This window comes from Zeugodacus cucurbitae, chromosome 2 (assembly GCF_028554725.1).
Source record: "Zeugodacus cucurbitae isolate PBARC_wt_2022May chromosome 2, idZeuCucr1.2, whole genome shotgun sequence".
Classification (NCBI taxonomy): Eukaryota; Metazoa; Arthropoda; class Insecta; order Diptera; family Tephritidae; genus Zeugodacus; species Zeugodacus cucurbitae.
In genome coordinates this window covers 68,986,948-69,005,929 of record NC_071667.1, presented here as the reverse complement: position 1 = coordinate 69,005,929, position 18,982 = coordinate 68,986,948, and the positions used below count along the sequence as shown (strand labels likewise).

Sequence of the window (18,982 nt, the reverse complement as noted above, 5' to 3'; positions counted from 1 at the left end):
ATTACAACCACGCTCACTTACATTTTAGGGATTTGCCTGTTTCCTACAAAGGAAATAAAAATTTTTGGTTTCACAAAACATTAGTTCCAGAGGAGTGTGTGGCGAAAATCTTACCGAAAGGCTATTTTAGTAATTGATAATGCTTCTTGCCACCCCAAAGAAGGAGAGTTAAAGAGTGTTGATGGTCAAATATTGGTAATGTGTCTTCCACCGAACTGTACTGCTGTTATACAACCCATGGACCAAAATGTCATAAGGCTTAGTTATGAAAATAAACTTCAACGAAGAAAAACAGTAGACAAAGCTCTGCAAACTAAACTGGTTTTTAACTAATTCATGGAATACCGTTAATGTGTCTGCCATTTCAAAAATTGTTTGACAACCGAATGTTAAGTAGAACCATTGCAAAAATATCCCATTCTGAAATTTAGTAATGGATTGTTGAACCTACTTTGGAATCTTTTACAAAATGAAGTTCACTGTGCCCTGTTCACTGTGTAGTGAAGGAACAAAATACGTGATTCTCAATACGAAGAAAGTTACGTCGTATATCTGTCCTGCAAAATTTTTGAAATTTTAATACAAAAATTCTTATTATTTCTAATTTTTTTAATGCTCACTTAAATAATGGAAAGGAATCATATTTTTGAATGAAAAGGTCTACATTGCACAATTTATAGTTCTATTTTTCTAATAGTTATTTATTAATTTTTTTTTTTTTGATTAGTTCAATAAAATTGAATCATTTTTATAAATGCATTCAGATTTTCATAAAAATTTAAAATTTTTAATTTTTTAAGTTAGTTGCTATTTTTATATGAATGAATGGTTAGATTTTTCTCATTATCTAAAAAATGCATCCATACATATGTATGTATGTATTTACATGTACATGTGTGTATGTAGCCCAAGGAATGCCACAAATAGTAAGGAATTCATATTTCAGAACATCTCCCACTATGATCATATTTAAATTATGAAAGTCCATATGATTATGTGCATATGCATCTTTAGAAACGTAGATATATACATATGTATGTATGTATATATCTGTGTCTCAATGCCCTTGAATTTGTTTTTGACACATTTCTGCGGAAGGTCAGTGGTAATCAAGTCACAGCATTCGAGCGACTTAAACTAACTGTTACATACATATGGACGGATATCAATTATCATTTATGAATACATACATATATGCACATGTAACATGTTATTTGCGCTAATCACTGATAACTTGCATATGTAGAAATATATCTATATGTAATATCATATGTGTATATGTATATTATATATCTCACATATTCAATTCTACGAATTAAATCCTTCGGCTGTATGAAAACATTCCAAAGATTCATAAATTCACACCGAACCACTGCACATAACCGTACATACAAACTAACATACATACATACATACATACACTTGCACACAAAGCCAACGTTGTTGGCGGCCAGCAATAAAGTGATTTTCAACGCGTTGATTTTTGTTGTTTTTTGTCATTATTAACATCCTTGTTTCGTACTCGTATACCCAATGTTGTAGTTGGAGCTATTTCTGTTATCATACATACGTACAAACGTCGACTGAGCTGCGCTGATATTGTCAGAGTACCTGTTGACTGTTGCTGCATCCACATTTTGGATACACATACACACAGCCAGGCAGGTACAACATATCTTTGTACATATGTAGGCGCTGCAAGTGCCAAGTGCAGCAGAATTTACAACTGACCCCACCTAAATCTACAAGCCAGCAAAGACAAGCCGAGAAGACTGGGGAAAACAAAGACGAAAGAGAATCAAATTCTTGTGGACATGAAGGCATAAAGATATCGAGTTATCCTCAACCACACAACCATAGACACAAAAGTATCTCGTTGAACAAATCACAAATCAGCTGAATGGCTCAAAACAACAACGACAACAACGGTAGATTGTAGCGCAACGTTTGTAACGTACTTTTTATCAACAACAACAATAAAAGCTAAGCAAGATACATATACAAATTGTATATGGACTCTCTTGCATGCAATTTCGGTTGCGCTCAGAGTCAATCTCTGGAATATATAGCATTTTTATGGGACCAATTCCCCACCGACACACATACATGTGAATGTACGTACGTGCCACGCAAAGGCGCAGCGCTCCTGTGGACAAAAGAAAACGAACAAAAGTGGAAAGAGAAAATATTGTGCTGGTTTATTGGTTGCGCTTGCCTTCTGCGGAAAGCAAACCAACAGAATATGTATAATTAAAAGGCAATAACAAATCTTAAGAAGAAGTATTTGCGGTTGCCATGTCCCATAATTATTTTTTCAAAATTATTTTCAAAAAGCCCCAAAAAGTGTAGAACTTCAAGATCTCGCTTTCGAGAAGATCAGCAGCGTTATAATAAATTTTCATTATACATCCACTATACAGGTCAAAGGATATAGAGCTTCCATGCCGATAGATGTTTGAAGTTATATGATGGTTTCCTCTATTTGTGCTATTTGACTGAATATTAACGAAAGTTGGGTGGTTTTATAAAAATTCATAATACCAATACAATTTAGTCGATTTGATCAATATTTAATTTTAAGCCGGTACTGCCAAGAACTTTATCCGTTTCAGAATCTGCTGAAATAAAGTACACCTGTATATTTTGACCGCCTGAGCACGAAAATGAAGTACATTTTACAATTCATTATATTCGTCATATAAATTTTCCGGAAAATTCGAAAAAAACAGCGTAGTTTGTAGTTCTGTAGTATAGCTTTCAAGATTAAGTATCTGAACATGCTTTAATATACTAGAAACTTGATGTCTGACAATATTCCCAATTATTTGAGCGTTATATAAAATACTTTACATAACCTACAGAGATTTCCATGGTCTATTTTATAAATATAAACATAAAGCTAAATAAATATAAAGATTTAGATAGAAAAAAAGATATTCGGAGAAATGTATAGTAAACATGAAGACAGTCTCCTTGCATTCGCCCAAAACCACATGATTCAGAGGCCTGTTTTTACTGGTTAAAAACCAGTATTATAAGAAAAAGATGAATCTAACTGTCATCAAAAATCTGAATGTACTGTTAAATTCCTATATGTATTATTGAAATGAAAAAGCTCGTCAAATTAATTTTGCTAATCGTTCCAACACGCTTTCAAACATTGGCAATCTCACATTTTTCACTTTTCGCAATAGCTTGCGGCATGAAAGAGCTTATCCAAACAAATATATTTTTCATTTATATTGAGATAATATTTAGAAGAATTTAAAATCGAAGGTTTCAATTAATACCAATATTTCGAAAAATATTTTAGTTGCGTTTAAATTTGCGGTATTTCCGAATTATACGATTTGGTAACCCTCCAAAACGGTAGAATCGTGATTTTCTTTAGTGCTGTTGTTGTTTGTTTATATTTGTTGGTCATTTCGTTGCGAGAGCGCGCACATTGTTGTTATTATTGCCTTTGACGCCTGGCCAAACATTAGTAGCCCATATGATCAACAACTGATTGCAGCGGCAGTGACGTCCGTCAATATTGCTGTTGTTGCGATCGCTAACGTTGACTTCGTCTTCGGCCGCTGCTGCTGGCATTTACTCAATTTTGTTGTTATCAATGTCGTGAGCAAAAAGGTAGAATATGTAAACAGAAAGGACTGGCAAGAAAGAGATCACAGCTGAGTTGAGCAGCGCTAGCAGAATTCTTAATGCAAACGAGAAGAAAAAAATGAGAAATCACAGCTCAGCTGATGACTTGCAAGGATTGTGTGGAAGGAGAGAAATTGACGTCTACGAAAATGTGTTAAGCAAAAACGACAATTAACTAATTAACATTGTAAACAACAACAATGCAAATGTTTTGTTGTTGCCGGCGCAGCGAACAGCTGTAGAACAATACCGGCAAGATTCGGCACACACACACACACACACACATATATATATATATATATATATATATATATATATATATATATAAGAATGTATGTGCAAGCGCTAACGCGACGACCGTAGAAGTGCCAAAATTATGCCGAAGTGGTTGGCAACAACAAATTAATAATTAGGCAGCCATTTGGGCAAATCCCTGGAATTGCTGAAAAAAACCCATGCATCGCCGAAAGCGAAATTAAGTCTTACCTGGCAACACGTTGGCTGTTTGGCTTGGGCTTTATACATTTCAGTATCCAAAATCTGGAATTCACATTCTATTTCACTTTCGCACAAAAAGATTAAACCGATATTGTTATTACACTTGTTCTGCGTTCTTTTGAGTTAATTATTACTATTTTTCGTGATTTTCGTGTGTTCTTTGTGTTAAATACTTTTCACAGTGAAAAAATTGTGCATCCTTGTTGCACTACATTCGCTGCTCGGATAGACAACCGAATCGCCCGATCAGCTGACCAGGCCCACTCATGGCACAAGGGGCATCTTAAAGAAAACTGCATATTCGCTGCGAGCAGCTAGAGCGAGAAGAATATTGAATTGGGTGAGTTAAAAAAAGTGCATTCATCCAAGCGCATAAAGGGAACGTCAGCCGCAAGAAGATATCTGTCTGTCTTGGCGCCATATGCTTCCACAAGAAATCAAAGCATCCTTTTGCGCCTTTCGCGCAATTTTCTTCACTTTCCTCCGAGTCGTTTGCCATTTCCACTTGTTCGCACCTTTTCGGTGGTGCTTCGCTCTGTTAATTTGACGTTGCTGTTGCACTCGTTCAACTGCACAGTGTGAGCGATTGAGCGTCGCTCTCTTTTCGCGCTCATTGCCTTTGAGTTGATCGCCCTCAAAGTTGTTCTTGTTACGGGGTAGTTCTTTGTTTTCTCACTCTATTCTTCGTGCAAATCACATGGCATTGTTGTTGCAGTGGTAGCAGCGCTGCATTTTCTCCTTTGTGGCGCGCTGCGGTTTTGAGTGTTTCATGTAAAATAGAGCGCGCGTAAAATCGTGTATAAAAGCCAGTGGTTTGACGGCGAGTGAATCAGTTCGAGTTTTTGCTTAGTGCATAGTGTACTGTGTTACAATATCGCATAGTGCGCTTCGCCTGTTCACTGAAAAATTAAATTGGTTTAGCTTGATTTTTGCGGTGTTTAAATATATTATTTATTCAATATCCAATGCAAGTTTATTTGAAACATATCAACTATAAACAAATACGACGACGATTCGGGACTAGAAGCAATATTGGATTACATGCTAAACAAAAAATGTTACAAAGTATATGTGGATTAACAATAAGTACTTAAAGAACTCTATAAATTATATTAATATAAAGTGACGGACATTTTTCCACAAGAAAAATTTATAAAATTCAACAAATTGTGTATAAAAAAAATAGTGCAAAGAGTACAAAGCCGTTGCCCGGAAAAGAGACTGCAATAAATAGCAAAACGACATAGTAAAACAAGTGAAAACAACACACACACACACAAACCAAAAATGCAGCAAAATTTATAAAAAGTGCAAAAACGGAAAAGCAGTAATACTTGAAGAAGTTTAAACAAAGCTGCTGCCAGATACGGAAAATTGTGCAACAACAATTTTCGCGACCACCACAGTATCAACGATACATAAAAATTAACGCCCGACATTATATTGTCGCAAAATTGTAAACTCCTGTAATTAAGTACAATAAACAAATAAACACACTTCAAAATGATGTGGGACACAATTGCCGAAGAAACCAACGGAGAAATGGCCATGGAATTTGCAAGGTAAATATCACAACGAAGTGCATAAAAAAATCACAATCCTGTGAATATGCTTGTAGGGTGTCAGAGTGCGTGTAGTTCAAATAATTTCAACACACAAAAATAGCAAAGTATGCCCTGAGCCCGGATACGGATATAAATTGAAATACACGAAAATTTGATTTTGAAATCAAGCAGTGCAATTATTAAGTAGAAAGGAAGAAAGTGCATTCTTCACTTCCCCCAAAATAAAAATATGCAATGCCACTGTTTTCTGTGCTGTGCTCTAGCGCTCCACTCACTCTCACTTGGCGGCGCAAGCTCCAACTCGCTAACAAACAACACAAGCAAGCAGACACAATGCTGAACTTGAACTCCATTTCAACGGTTCCAACATTTTCTAGTTTTTTTCTTCTTGTTGTTACAACGTGTTTACATTTTCCGTGCGCAACATTCGTGATTGCGCTGTGGCGTTTTGCCGGCCAATCAGTTTTTTATACGGTCATTCTCCCCATTAATATGTTAAAGAAAAGTGAGAGTTCTTTTTATCGCATTTTTTCTTTCAACTGTTGCTTTTCATATGCAAGACTCGTAGTATTTCTTTTAATACTTCTTTCGCTTTTGTTGGCTTTAAGCTGGCACGTACAAATCACACCGTCGCGTACGTCACTTCCGTCTTAAACGGGAGCTTATGTAGCACCGTGATTTGGGGCATGACCGCGGCCTTTATGCCTTGCGCCCGGGTAGGTGTTTTCGCCTTCACTTGCCTTGCCGTGCGCTTTGCGGTACGTTGGTGTCTTGCGGTTTTCTGCCTTTGTTTGCCATCCATACCTTGTGCAACTACTTTCCGCTTGGCTGCGCCTTACTAGCAAATTTTTCTTGCATTCACTACTTCCTCATTGAGTTAACGACCTGGCCTAATAATAATATTTCCGCTGTTTGTGTATTTTCTTCATATATTTACTTTTTTAGCTCTTAAATACATAATAAACACGTGGGGGAATGGAAGTGAAGTTTATTTTCTTCCTGTCCCTTCATTTATGTCGTGCACGCAGCGTGACTTTATAGTTTTCCTACACAACTTGTTTGAAATTCTTAGGGAATTACTTGCATTTCGGTGCACGCATACGACCACCGCCTGACGTAATTGTGTTACTATGTTTGACGTGTACGCTTAGTTGGTTACTTCCTTATTTCCGCGTTCTTGCGGGTCAGTTTTTTACTTCGCGTTGTAAGTCAAACACTCAACTAGTAATACAGTGCATATATTTCTTTTTTCCTCAATTTCTTGACTGTTGTGTCAATGGCCAAGTCAGCGACCAGCCAGCCGGCACTGCTGTAACATCTGCGTCTGCTTGCAATTCATAAGAGTCCAATTGTTGTTCGGTCGCTGTCGACCTCTAATTCTTCCTTGTTGTGAATTGAATTCCATTCGGAACACACCAACAAATACATATATGTGCATACAAATGCATCGAAAATGTATTTTTGTTTATGGCTGTATGTGTGCCTTCCTCCACTTTGTCGATCGATATCAACCGAATGTTGACTCGAGCTACGGGACTGATGTGCGCACGTCTAGTACGGTGAGGGTACAGTACCCCAGCAGCGTTGCTGTGTAACATGCGCTACTTGGTTTATTGTTGTTGCTTTGAGCAACCCTCACTTTGTAAGCATGAACATACAATAAATATATTTTGATCGCTTGTGGGTCGCATTTTCCTGTGCATGTACACCACCATCAATACGAATACGAACACCAGCGCTCTAGCGCTATCGTCAACACCAGCAACAGCAGCCGAGTTCCTCACTATCATCCTACTATTTGATACCATAAATAAATACATTTACAACTACGCTTGTGCTAGGTCTGTCCCAGGTTGAATGAACTCATCGCAAGGCACATGCACTCACACACACACATGCGCAGGCGCACACCTAATTTGCCCATCAGCTGCCTGTATACGCCTGCGCCATGCGTACACGCTGGTGTTTGGTCGTCGTAGCGTCAATGAATCCAATTTGATTCAGTTCTATTTCGTGTGTCCTTTGTGAGAGTACGTTTCTATTTATGCTTAAGAATGTCGTCTAGTCTGTGGCTTTTCAGCTACAGCTCCAAAAACTCTGATCCCCGTACACCGCTCCTGGCGAGGCATATCTATTTTGTGGTTTGCTTGTAAATACCTGCCGATTTGTTGCGTTTATATTTTTTTCACTACTTTTCCGTTTATTTTGATTAATTTCTAACATACATAAATATTTTGTTGAATATATTTTTAATAAAGAATTTCTTCTTCTGTTTGCATTTTAGCTGTCAGATGCCACACAACTTGAATTCTGTCGCTGCTAGCAGTAATGGAGCCAGCCGTCAACGCCAGTCGTTGAACATCTTGAACAGCTCGATGAACGACATGGCAGTCGATCATCAGTTGTCAATCTATGGCGATGACGAACATGCGGAGCTGAATCAAGTCGAAAACTTGCGTTCGGCCGATTTCGATATGCCACAACAGATGGGTTTGCTGTCACCTGAAGGCTCACCATGCCGTTTCCAAATAGTACAAAAACCAAGAGCATCGAATGGTCAACAGCGCCAGTCATTTGCATCACGCCTACAGAAGCTACAACATAACAATACCGGCAATGGCAGTGCTAGCACACCAACACCACCGAAGAGTCTGCGTATTTTCCACAGCTTGTCGTCTGGTTCGATGGGTTCTTCGTCCATGGAGGAAGATTACATGGATCTCTTTGAAATGGAATCACTTGAGAATTCAATGATGCCATCCAATAACATGCCAAAAGTACCCAGCGATCTAGACTCGTTGTTTGTCGGTCAAATCAAGAATATATTATCACCTGCCCACCGTTCAGTCGAACAGTCACAATTGTTCGACCAACTGAAAACGCCAGAGATGCGTCGTCCACCAGTACGCCGTTGCCTGAGCATGACTGACAATTTGCTGCCAGCACCCAAAACGCCAGAGACGCTGCTCAAACAAGTGCAAGAAATTGCCACCAGCCCCTATGGTGTTAAGCTGCTAACAACGGAGCGTAACAATAGCAACATTAATTGCTTCAAACGTCCCGATCCACCATCGAAGACCAACTCACCGGTACTCATCAAGCGTTACCGCATTGAAGCCGAAAAGGAGAATCTCGATGATTCCTTGACAATGTCACTGTCAATGCTGCCAGCGCCTCAGCCCAAGCTCAGCCATCCACCACCATTGCGCAAGAGCATGTCGATGAATGATGCCGAAATCATGTCGGCGCTCGCACGCTCCGAGAGCAAGGACGAACCAGATCTCATCGGTGATTTCAGCAAACCATATGTACTGCCACTGATGGATGGACGTCATCGTGACTTGAAATCAATCTCCTGCGACACAATGGCACGTCTGTTGCGTGGCGATTTCAATCATGTTGTGGCCAACTATCGCATCATCGACTGTCGTTATCCATACGAATTCGAGGGTGGCCACATACGCGGCGCACAAAACCTGTACACACAGGAACAGATACTCGAGGAGTTCCTCACACAACAAAAGACTGAAATGGAACAGCGTAAAGCAAGCAATGATCATCGCCGCAATATCATCATATTCCACTGCGAATTCTCATCTGAGCGTGGCCCGAAAATGTCGCGTTTCCTGCGCAGCAACGATCGTGAGCGCAACACCAATTGCTATCCCGCACTCGACTACCCCGAGATCTACTTGCTACACAATGGGTACAAAGAATTCTACGAACATCATTCCGAGTTGTGCGATCCCACTGCCTATCGGCCCATGTTGGAGCCAGCATACAACAGCGCCTATCGTCACTTCCGCTCCAAGACAAAGTCGTGGAACGGTGATGCCGGTTTGGGCGGTGCTACCGGGCGTCTAAAGAAATCTCGTTCACGACTAATGCTGTAAGTGAAGCGAAGGCGACAACAAAAGTGCAGCAGTAGCAGCAGCAGTGCAGCAAATGAGTAAAATTACCAAACCAAACGCCGCAGCTTCAGCGTGTATAAAAACAAAATTACAAAACTTTTTTTATACATTAGCTGGGCAGCAGGTGGGCGCGCATGCGGTCATTAGGACGTCGCTCAGTAGTCGGTAGCAACTTAACAAAGACTGCCGGCGTAATGAGTTTGACAAGGAGTGCGGTTGGGGAAGAACAAATCAACGATTGCAGTACAAATTCAAAAGCCCAGCTTTAACTAACGCTAGAATACTAGAAAAACGAAAAACAAACCCAACGCCAACTCCCAATAGAGTTACGGGACAGGCAAACACTCGCACTCATACCACACACACACACACACACAACCACATAAATGTACATATACACACATGCATTTAGCAAATTCATAATTTCACCACAACACTCACCATCATAAGCCATCAGCATTCATCAAATTTACATTCAATTTGTTTTTGTTGAATTTTTTATTCGATGTTTTATGTCCAATTTGGATTTTATTTTATAGAAACATTTTTATGTGTATGTATGTACCACAAAAAAAAACACAAAAAAACAAAAACAAAATTTGCTAACTCGTTTGTGCATAGACTGCAACGAGTATTAGCACATGTATGCGTGCCGTGTGTGTGTATGTGCGTACAAAATGTACATATATATACATATGTTAAGTGTTTGTGAAAAGAACACTTTCAAGGCTACCAAGTCACTGGTGGTCTACGAGTTAGCGCAGTGCAGTGTACAGCTGTGTGTGTGTGTGCGCGCGCGTCTGTGTTAGGCGCCTCCATGTTGTAAATAATGTGTATGTATGTATGTATTTATGTATGAGTTAAGCATAACGCAACGTTTGTAAAAAAATGCTTAAAATATTTAATTTATTTGCTATGAATAGCTTTAGTTAGCTTAATTTAATTTGCCTAGTTGATATGTGGAAGAAGAGGCGCCAGCAAAACACAGCCGCGGCGCACACACAAACACACAAGCGCATAATAACTCACACATTGTAAATTATAATTAAAAAAAAAAAAAACATTGTTTGCACCCTTAATTTATTTAGTTACAAAAAAAGTATAAAGTAAAATACAAAAAACAAGTACAATATATATTTGTTAGTGAAATTCATGCGTAAATAATTCATAGTCTTATGCATGTATGTATGTATGTTAAATAATATAGCAAATGCTATGCTAAGCACTTACAAAAACAAAAAATGAAAAAAAAATCGAAATTTGTGCATTATTATGTATAATTTGAATATGTTATGTGTACAACAAAAGCACAACAACATGAAAATGAAAGAGTGAAAGTGAAGCAACAACAATTTATTTTTGCAAATACTTTTGTTTATATATTTGATTTTCTTTATGTTTATTTTCGATATATGTACATTTCGATGTTAAAAAAGCACGCATACATATAATACAAATACAAATAAGAAATATTAAAACAATGTAACAATATACACAGATATAGTATGTTCATATGTACACTGTTGTACGCGCACACACATACACACACACATGACTTGTGTCGCACGTTGCAGTCGAAGAAACACATGCAAACAAATTCAACGTAAAGTTAAAAACAATTACGCTTATTTTATGTTATAAGTACCCCTTTTTTATTTTTAAAGCATAGCTTTCTTTTTCATATAAAAAAAATTACAAAAAAATACAAAAAAAAAAACAAAAATGAAAAATGCAATACAAAAATAAAATATGTAAAAAAGGAAAAATATAAGAAATTTATCAACCAAAATTACATGGCTTTAATTACAACAAAAACAAAAAAACAAAAACAAAAAGTAGAAAATCAGCAAGCAAGCTTGTGTACTTTGAAAATTCCACTTTGAGCGGCGTGAAAAAGAATTTATGCAAATACTTTGGGGCTTGAAATAAGCGTGATTGTGTCGCTTGATAACTACCGCTAAGTAGTGTAGCAAAACCACAACAAAAAAAAAACACAAAATAAAAAACAAATGTAACAAGTAACCTATAACCTTCGAAGTGTCTCTTTAAACAGTCAAGTTTTCAAGTAATTTTAGTGCGTGCGCCTAAAATAAATACTTTTGCATATTTCATATAATAAGTTTGTCTTTTAATTCTTTTTTTCTTTTTTTTTTTTGGAAATGTCAAACAACAAATTTTTAGTTTTAAACAAATTTTTTTAGTTTTAAACAATATTTTTGTTATTTTTGTTAACTACATATTTATTTGTTTAATTTTATTTTGTTTTAACTTATTGTACATTTGTTTGAATGCACTTCTAGCAGGCAGCTGTCTTGCCTGCCCACATACATACATATGCACATTTGTATCACCCTTTGAGTTGTTTTAGCGTTGACTTAAATTTTTAAACTGTGATTATATTTTAAATGTTATTAGTTTCGTTTATCTTATTTGTTTTTGTTTTCTTATGCCATTTGTACGTCTGCATGTACATATGTATGTATATTTTTATGACTGCGCATTATTTGATTAAAACGAGAGAGAGAAAATATTTAATGCATAACATGTTTTGTACTAAATTTTATATAATCTCTAAACTTTAGTTTTCGAAATTCCTTAGTGTGTTCATAGTTTTAAAGAAAATATGTTTAAATGTATGTGTAAATTCTTATATTAAGCAATTTTTGTGTGCTTCAATGCAAATGAAATGAAAATGAAAATTTAATATAAATAAAAAAAAAGATTTCGGAATATAAAAAAATGTTTTCAATTCACTTTAAACCTTTCTTTAAAAGCAGATTTTCAGTTTTAAACCTACGTTGCTCACTTCCAATTCACCAGAGACCATGGCGATTTGAAAGGTTGGCGCCTCCCGGACGATGATACAGAAGCAAATCGGTCAATAATAAACAGTAGTTGTTCAAGTCACTTAAGCTTTAAACTGACATCAACCGTTTTGACCTATGGTGAACGCAAAGAGAGTCGATTGATAATGGATTATTGGAATCCATTTCTTCAATCTGCAACCAAGTTAATACTTTATGCCAAGGGATCGTTACAGCTACCTTAATCGTGGTACTAGGAGGTAAAATTTTTGCAATTAAGAATATATGTACATACATGTTGTTGTTGTTGTAACGGTTACCTAAACTTGTCGGAGCCGACAAGCCTGGAATAATTGCGGGGACTCTTTGCTTGCAGGACATATGCAAGGTCCGGTCTGGATAAGTAGAAGTTTAACCTGCTACAGTATCCAGAACGAAGTTGCGCGAGGGTCACTCTAGTTTCGCGAAGCAACTCGAGCTCTGTGTCTGCGATGGGAGGTCCGAAGTCCTGTCGGTATGGTCCTAGATATACGATCATTGGCCAATTTATGGTCTATTGAAAAATATGAATCCACAGGCACAGTACAAAATGTTTCCGTGCTAGTGAAACAAACACAAACACCGAGAATATTGCTGCCGCCAGCGCTTCAATTGACGAAGACCCAAATCAATCTCTCACACGAAAGTTGGACATCTCTGTGACGTCGTTGTGGCAAATTTTGCGTAAAGATCTTGGCCTACATTCTTACAAGATCAAATTGACGCGAGAACTGAAGCCGCTTGACCACCGGATTTTCATTGAAAAATCATCGTCAGCGAAGAGGCTCATTTCTGGCTGAATGGCTTCGTCAATAAATAAAATATGCGTTATTAGTCAAGCTGCCGTCCACACGTACTCCATGAGTCACCATGGCATTCCGAAATTAATTACGGTTTATATGGGCAGGCGGCGTCATTGGGCCGTACTTATTCCGTGATGATCAAGACCGGCACGTGACTGAGGATGGGAATCGATAACCGAATATTTTTGGCCCAATTTGGATGATACGTACTTGGATAATATGTGGTTTCAATAAGACGGCGCCACAAGCCACACAGCGAATGTTACAATCGATCTACTGAAAACCAAGTTTGGTGAACGTAATGGCTCAGTCAATTGACCGCCTCGGTCGTGGGATTTGACGCCTATTTCCTGTGGTGTTACGTCAAGTCTATGGTCTATGCCAACAAACCAGCAAAATTGAATGGAATACAGAATTTCACTGATATCCGTTTTTGTGTGATAAAAAAATTTAAATAAAATACAAAAATCTTTTTTATATACAATATATATTTATTCATTCAAGGATAATGGCGTATAAAAATATTTAGCAAAATATAATAAGATATTGTTCATAATCATTTAATTGTTTTCTGTAAAGCATGACATTTTATTTCCAAAGTCACATCATTTTGATATTTCTAGTCACATGTGGCAACTACTCTAACTAAGAGCGTTTGCCAATGTTATCAATTTTATATTTTTATTTCAAAATATTAGTTTGCTGTCCGCAGTCGATGTTTGAATTGTTTTTTTTTTAACAAAAACATAAGTTCTCTCTTAAAACAAATTAATTATTATAATTGTTTTGATTTTATTTTACAATTTGGAATTCAGATTTTAAATAGTTCACAATATTTGTGACTTATATACATACATATGCGTTACATCTATCAATTTTTTTGTTTATTATAATAACTTCATTGTTGTTGCAATATAAATTGTTATTTTATCCATCAGAAAATAGAACAAAAGCTAAGAAACTCAAAGGAGTGCTTGAAAATCGACAGACGAACTTAAAAAATCGAACGGTCGCCAAGTAAGACCATTATTGTCCGAACGCTATTAGCGTTGACTAGTCTAGTGCAACCACGGACTCGAAGAAAAATAAACTAAAACCTTTTTCCGTCATGAAAGCGGAAAGGTAGAATATTGGGATTGAAGAATCAATAGCTTACATGACATCTTACTAGCATCAGATCAGCTAGACATCATCAGCATTCCGCAAAACTATTTGGGGAATGTTTTATAGCAATATTGGCCTAGGCCTTGAATCCAGTCATAGTTTCGTTGTACTCCAGTTCCATATTAAATGCTAGCAAAGGAGTCGTAAATAACGGAAATCCTAAGCTTTATAGCATGGACGCAGTCCTGAAACCGGAAGACTTTTAGCAAACGTGTACTACATTTTGGATTACAGTGGATTGAGTGGATTACATTGCCACAATGAGGTGGCAAATGACTTACTGTTGACTTGTTAAGCTTGACTCATTCATTTCAGCATTTCGACATTTTAGTCCATTTTGTATAGAAAATATTAAGCGATTTGAACAACTTTTGTTGTTATGTTATTGCCTAAAATCCATTGCAATAAATAATCGAAATATGCGAATATGGCTATAAGACAACTATATAAATTTCATTGGTACTTGATGATTGATGACAAGCAATTACCAGAAGTGAGATAAAATATTATTTCCAGTAGTTGAAAATTCGTCGAAGAAAAAGGATTTTGATTTTCATAATTAAAGTTCTATTATATATATATATAATGGGTGTAAGGATAGTAAATTGCAAAAATACAAAATGGGTTATAGACCCAGTAGTAGAAGGGTAAATAAAACATATACATATTTATGTTTCACACGAAAACAACTCTTCTACCTCAGTGATTGGTAAACTTTTTGGCACGCGATACTAAAATGCGCTGTAGATCATTAGCATGCAATATGCTAAAAAAATATTAAAACATGCTTTTGATTTTCTTTCAGCGAAGGATTAACGGTATTGAGCTACCGCTGACTTATTTATATTACTAAGAATTCAATCGTGAACAGCTGAAGATACAACACGCCTTGGAATATCTATTTAAAAAAAAATTGAAAGGTAATCGCGTCGAGTAGAACAGTATTGGGATTTACCCTAGGATTATAATATACAATATTTTGATGTAAAAAAGCTTACATCTGCTTAAAATTTAATTTAATTTAACTTTTGTTAAAAATTTCCTCAAACGATAACCTTCAAAGGATTTAGGTTTAGAACCAAACCTAAACTAACCTCCAAAGTATACACATCAAAGGAGATGTGTGAGCTATACTTGAATTCGAATAGAGTTTTAAACAAAATGTCTAGCAGGCAGTCACGTGAAGAAACGAGCATTATAAAAAGTGGGATATATATATATATATATAATATCAAAGGAAATATGCTATTCATTAGCAGTATAGAGATAGAGAGGGATTTATATTGATTATTGGTTATATGGTAAAAAAAAAACTTTTTTTAGAAACATGTTGTTCGATTTTGTTTCGTTTCAATGATAACTGCGTGCTTATCGGATTTTTAAGTGAGTAAATTATTTTTACGTATTTTGTCCAAAAGACTCTTACATTCAACAACCACAACTTGTTCGTCGATATTCTTCACACGATCAATGGTAATAACAGTTTGCAATTGAATTTCTTCGTTGAGGAAATGTATGAGCTCAGCACTAAAATTGGTTGGCAAGCCTATACAATGAGAATTAAATTAAATAAATAAATAAAAAAAATAATAATTATATTATTAGGAGTATTAGTATCGGGTCTTACCATCAATTAAGCAAAGATTTGTTTTGCACACCCCGTTAGCGCTTGCCGGAAAGTGACGTATATCGGCGCTAGTCAAAGTTGCTTCATTCGTAAAATCGATGTACATCACCGTGTACTGTGCATCGTCAGTTATATCAATCACCTGAGCACGATACCACATATCTTCATATTTTGCAATGCAATATTCCTCCAATCTGAAAAATAACGGCACATTAATTATATATGTAGTTTACCTTAAAGCCAGGGTGTGCATTTTCCTTTTTTATACTTACTGCGGCTTATATGGTTTAGCAGACACATTTATGGACTCCAACTGTTTGTGTACGGTCTGCAGCGATGCGAAATCATCTTGTGCAATACAGCCAACATAACCGATTTCTAAGCAGGAAACATCAAGCACAACAGCCTTGAAAGGTGCACAACCCACTTTGAAGTAATGAATTTCGAACGGCTGTAGAGAATTTATATGGAATACCAAATTAAAAACAAATAAATGTAAAAATAGAAAATTCATTAACTTACAGCTACCATAGTCGGTTGTTCTATCTCGACGACACTTTCGTTTTTCTGCACTTCCTTTATTTCATTATGTGGCTTTTGTGCCTGTTTTTGCTGCTGCTGCTGCACACTTACTTGTGAATTCACTGTGGACGAGCACGGCTCCGGCTCGAGCGCATAGAATTGCTCATCGTGTGGTTCGTCCATAGTTTGGCTGTCGTCTACTTGATTTTGAGTTTGTTGCTTAGTAGTAGTAGTATTAGCATTGGCTTGCTTAGTACCAGCGTTCTGTTTTGCGCGCACATTATCGTTCCAAGCTTCAGCGCCTGTTTCCTTACAAAATTGCTCAATTTCATTATTTAGTGATTTATCCGTGGACCAATGCAACAGTTCGACACCGTTTTCATTTGGTTCGTATTTGATTTTGAAATCTAAATCCTCATATGTGGCAAAGTGTTTTATTAGTTTTTCACTCAACACATAATTAGAAACATTGCGCAATTGCACCAGACATGTATATTGTTTCAGTAATATTATTTCATCAGTAATTTCACGCAAATCCCGTTGCTTTAATTGCGCCGCGACACCGCGATCAATGAAGAGCACACGTATGTTGTTGGGATTACGTACTAACAATACTTGTACACGATGCATAACACCGTTATATGGGGCAATAGCATAACTATGCACTTTCGGCACCGCTCCCAAGGGTTTTGCATTTTTACCATAAATATCAATTTTTCGTGCATTCATCATGCAATCATCGTCAACGGCAGGATTGACCAGACGCACATAACAACGATTTGGTGAACGAAAGCCGGTCAGTGTTACATGACTATTGCTCTTGGGCATGTCTACAGTTGGTACAGTAGCAGTTGGTTCTTTGCGTTTCGGTTCGACATTATTAACCATTTGTGCGGCTTTACTAGTGGTTGGTTGTTGTGGTGCATTGATTACAGAGTTTGCTGCATGTCCGTTCAAGCTAACATTTTGTTGTGGCATATTTCTAGTATTCTGTTGTTGTTGCATACTATTGAGCGGATTAGCATGATTTATTTGATTAACAGTTAATAATGGGGTCTTAACCGGAAATATAGCGTCCGCTGATAAGGTTGACGTTGGCTGCACTAATTTCCTATTAAAATGAAAGGAGATTGTTAGAAAGTGATAAACTAAAAATTATTATTGTAGTTTCAATACATTTACGAATTACGCATGAACCAAAAATCAAATCAACAAAAATTTAAACAGCCTTTGTAAGCTACATGTGAATGCCATACCAAATTGAAAAAAATCACTAATTTTTTTTATTAACAAAAACACCGTTGACGTTTGATCAGCACTATTTTGGAAATATAGATGTAGTAGGAAAGAGCTTTCAAAAAGAAAGGCAAACTAGCATGCATTTCTTAAGAAGTAACATAATACCCTTAATGCTTTGTGTATATAAGATGTGATTCACATTTCACAAGGGTATTGACCAAATAAAATAAACATCTACTACAAATGGATGGGTGTGTACAAAAAAAAGAAGGAAATTAAAAACTTACGGCATTGGAAAGCATATATATCTATGGCTTGGCCAATCTTTCTTCTGGCAGGCTGGTGAGCAGTAAAAATCTCCACATCGTTCACATACACATATTGATGTCTTACGGCATGCAACACACTCGCCGCTTTGAAAGGTGGGTGCAGTGGCATTGTTGACTGCTTGATTATGTTTTGGAGATTTCTGTGAATATATGGTATATGTATATTATAAATATCTAATTTCGTCGAAATTTTTAGTAGTTACATTATTATTGGGCTTATTTTGATTGTTTCGAAAAGGATTTTGGCCGGGCGCTTGCCGCATTCCATTGTGGTGTTGAAAATTATTAGGGTCGGCATGGTGTTGCGGTTTATTGCTGTTTATTTGTGCTCTTTTGTTTATTTTTGCCCTGTGAATACAATTCCGTAAATTAATTTGCATATTATTTATTAGATTCACAAATATTACTTATAATCCATGTTTAACAAATTAAAATAACTAAAATCCGTAATTATTTGTCGAAACCATAAAAATTTTCACAAAGAACTGCACTGAGACAGAGGAATTGTAATAGATTATGCTATGGTGCCAGTGTTGCGCAACTTTATTTGAGCTCTGTTGTGAATTCCATTAAATCATATAATTAAAAAAATTTTACTATACTAATTTCTTTTCATTCGTAAAAATTCTATATATATTTTCATACACTTAAAAATAACTAACCTAACAAAAAAGATCTGTAATTTTATATTCCAAGTATGGAGACCAGGTTCGCTGAAATTTAATTTTTGTTATTAACCAATCTGTATGGTTTGATTATACCTTTGACAAGAAGTCGCTTCGAATAACTTTCATGTTCATTACCGATTTAAGGAAGTCTTGTGAGATTTACTATAT

At 36.4% G+C, this 18,982-nt stretch overlaps 3 protein-coding genes across 5 annotated transcripts in view; 1 reads left to right on the top strand and 2 right to left on the bottom strand.

Moving 5' to 3' along the window:
* The window catches only part of LOC128922338 (O-acyltransferase like protein-like), a 177,703-nt gene extending 173,245 nt beyond the window's left edge, over window positions 1–4,458 (bottom strand). For all 3 annotated transcript variants that reach the window (XR_008471579.1, XR_008471578.1, XR_008471577.1), the window contains exon 1: window positions 4,132–4,458. The gene's annotated coding sequence lies outside the window, so the exon portion shown is untranslated. The remainder of the gene's footprint in view (window positions 1–4,131) is intronic.
* Window positions 4,459–4,960: 502 nt separating this feature from the next.
* On the top strand, window positions 4,961–11,738 carry LOC105211875 (M-phase inducer phosphatase). The gene is made up of 2 exons (XM_011183545.3): window positions 4,961–5,705; window positions 7,993–11,738. The coding sequence occupies exons 1-2, from the start codon at window positions 5,647–5,649 to the stop codon at window positions 9,599–9,601; spliced, it is 1,668 nt and encodes a 555-aa protein (XP_011181847.2). The 5' UTR covers window positions 4,961–5,646; the 3' UTR covers window positions 9,602–11,738.
* Window positions 11,739–13,733: 1,995 nt separating this feature from the next.
* LOC105211877 (uncharacterized) lies at window positions 13,734–18,712 on the bottom strand. Its single transcript, XM_011183546.3, has 7 exons — window positions 18,554–18,712; window positions 18,350–18,494; window positions 18,105–18,286; window positions 16,579–17,689; window positions 16,329–16,507; window positions 16,057–16,250; window positions 13,734–15,975 (listed from the first exon to the last, which is right to left on the bottom strand). Exons 1-7 carry the CDS (start codon window positions 18,562–18,564, stop codon window positions 15,809–15,811), a joined length of 1,989 nt encoding a protein of 662 aa, XP_011181848.2. The 5' UTR covers window positions 18,565–18,712; the 3' UTR covers window positions 13,734–15,808.
* Between the last annotated feature and the right edge of the window lie 270 nt (window positions 18,713–18,982).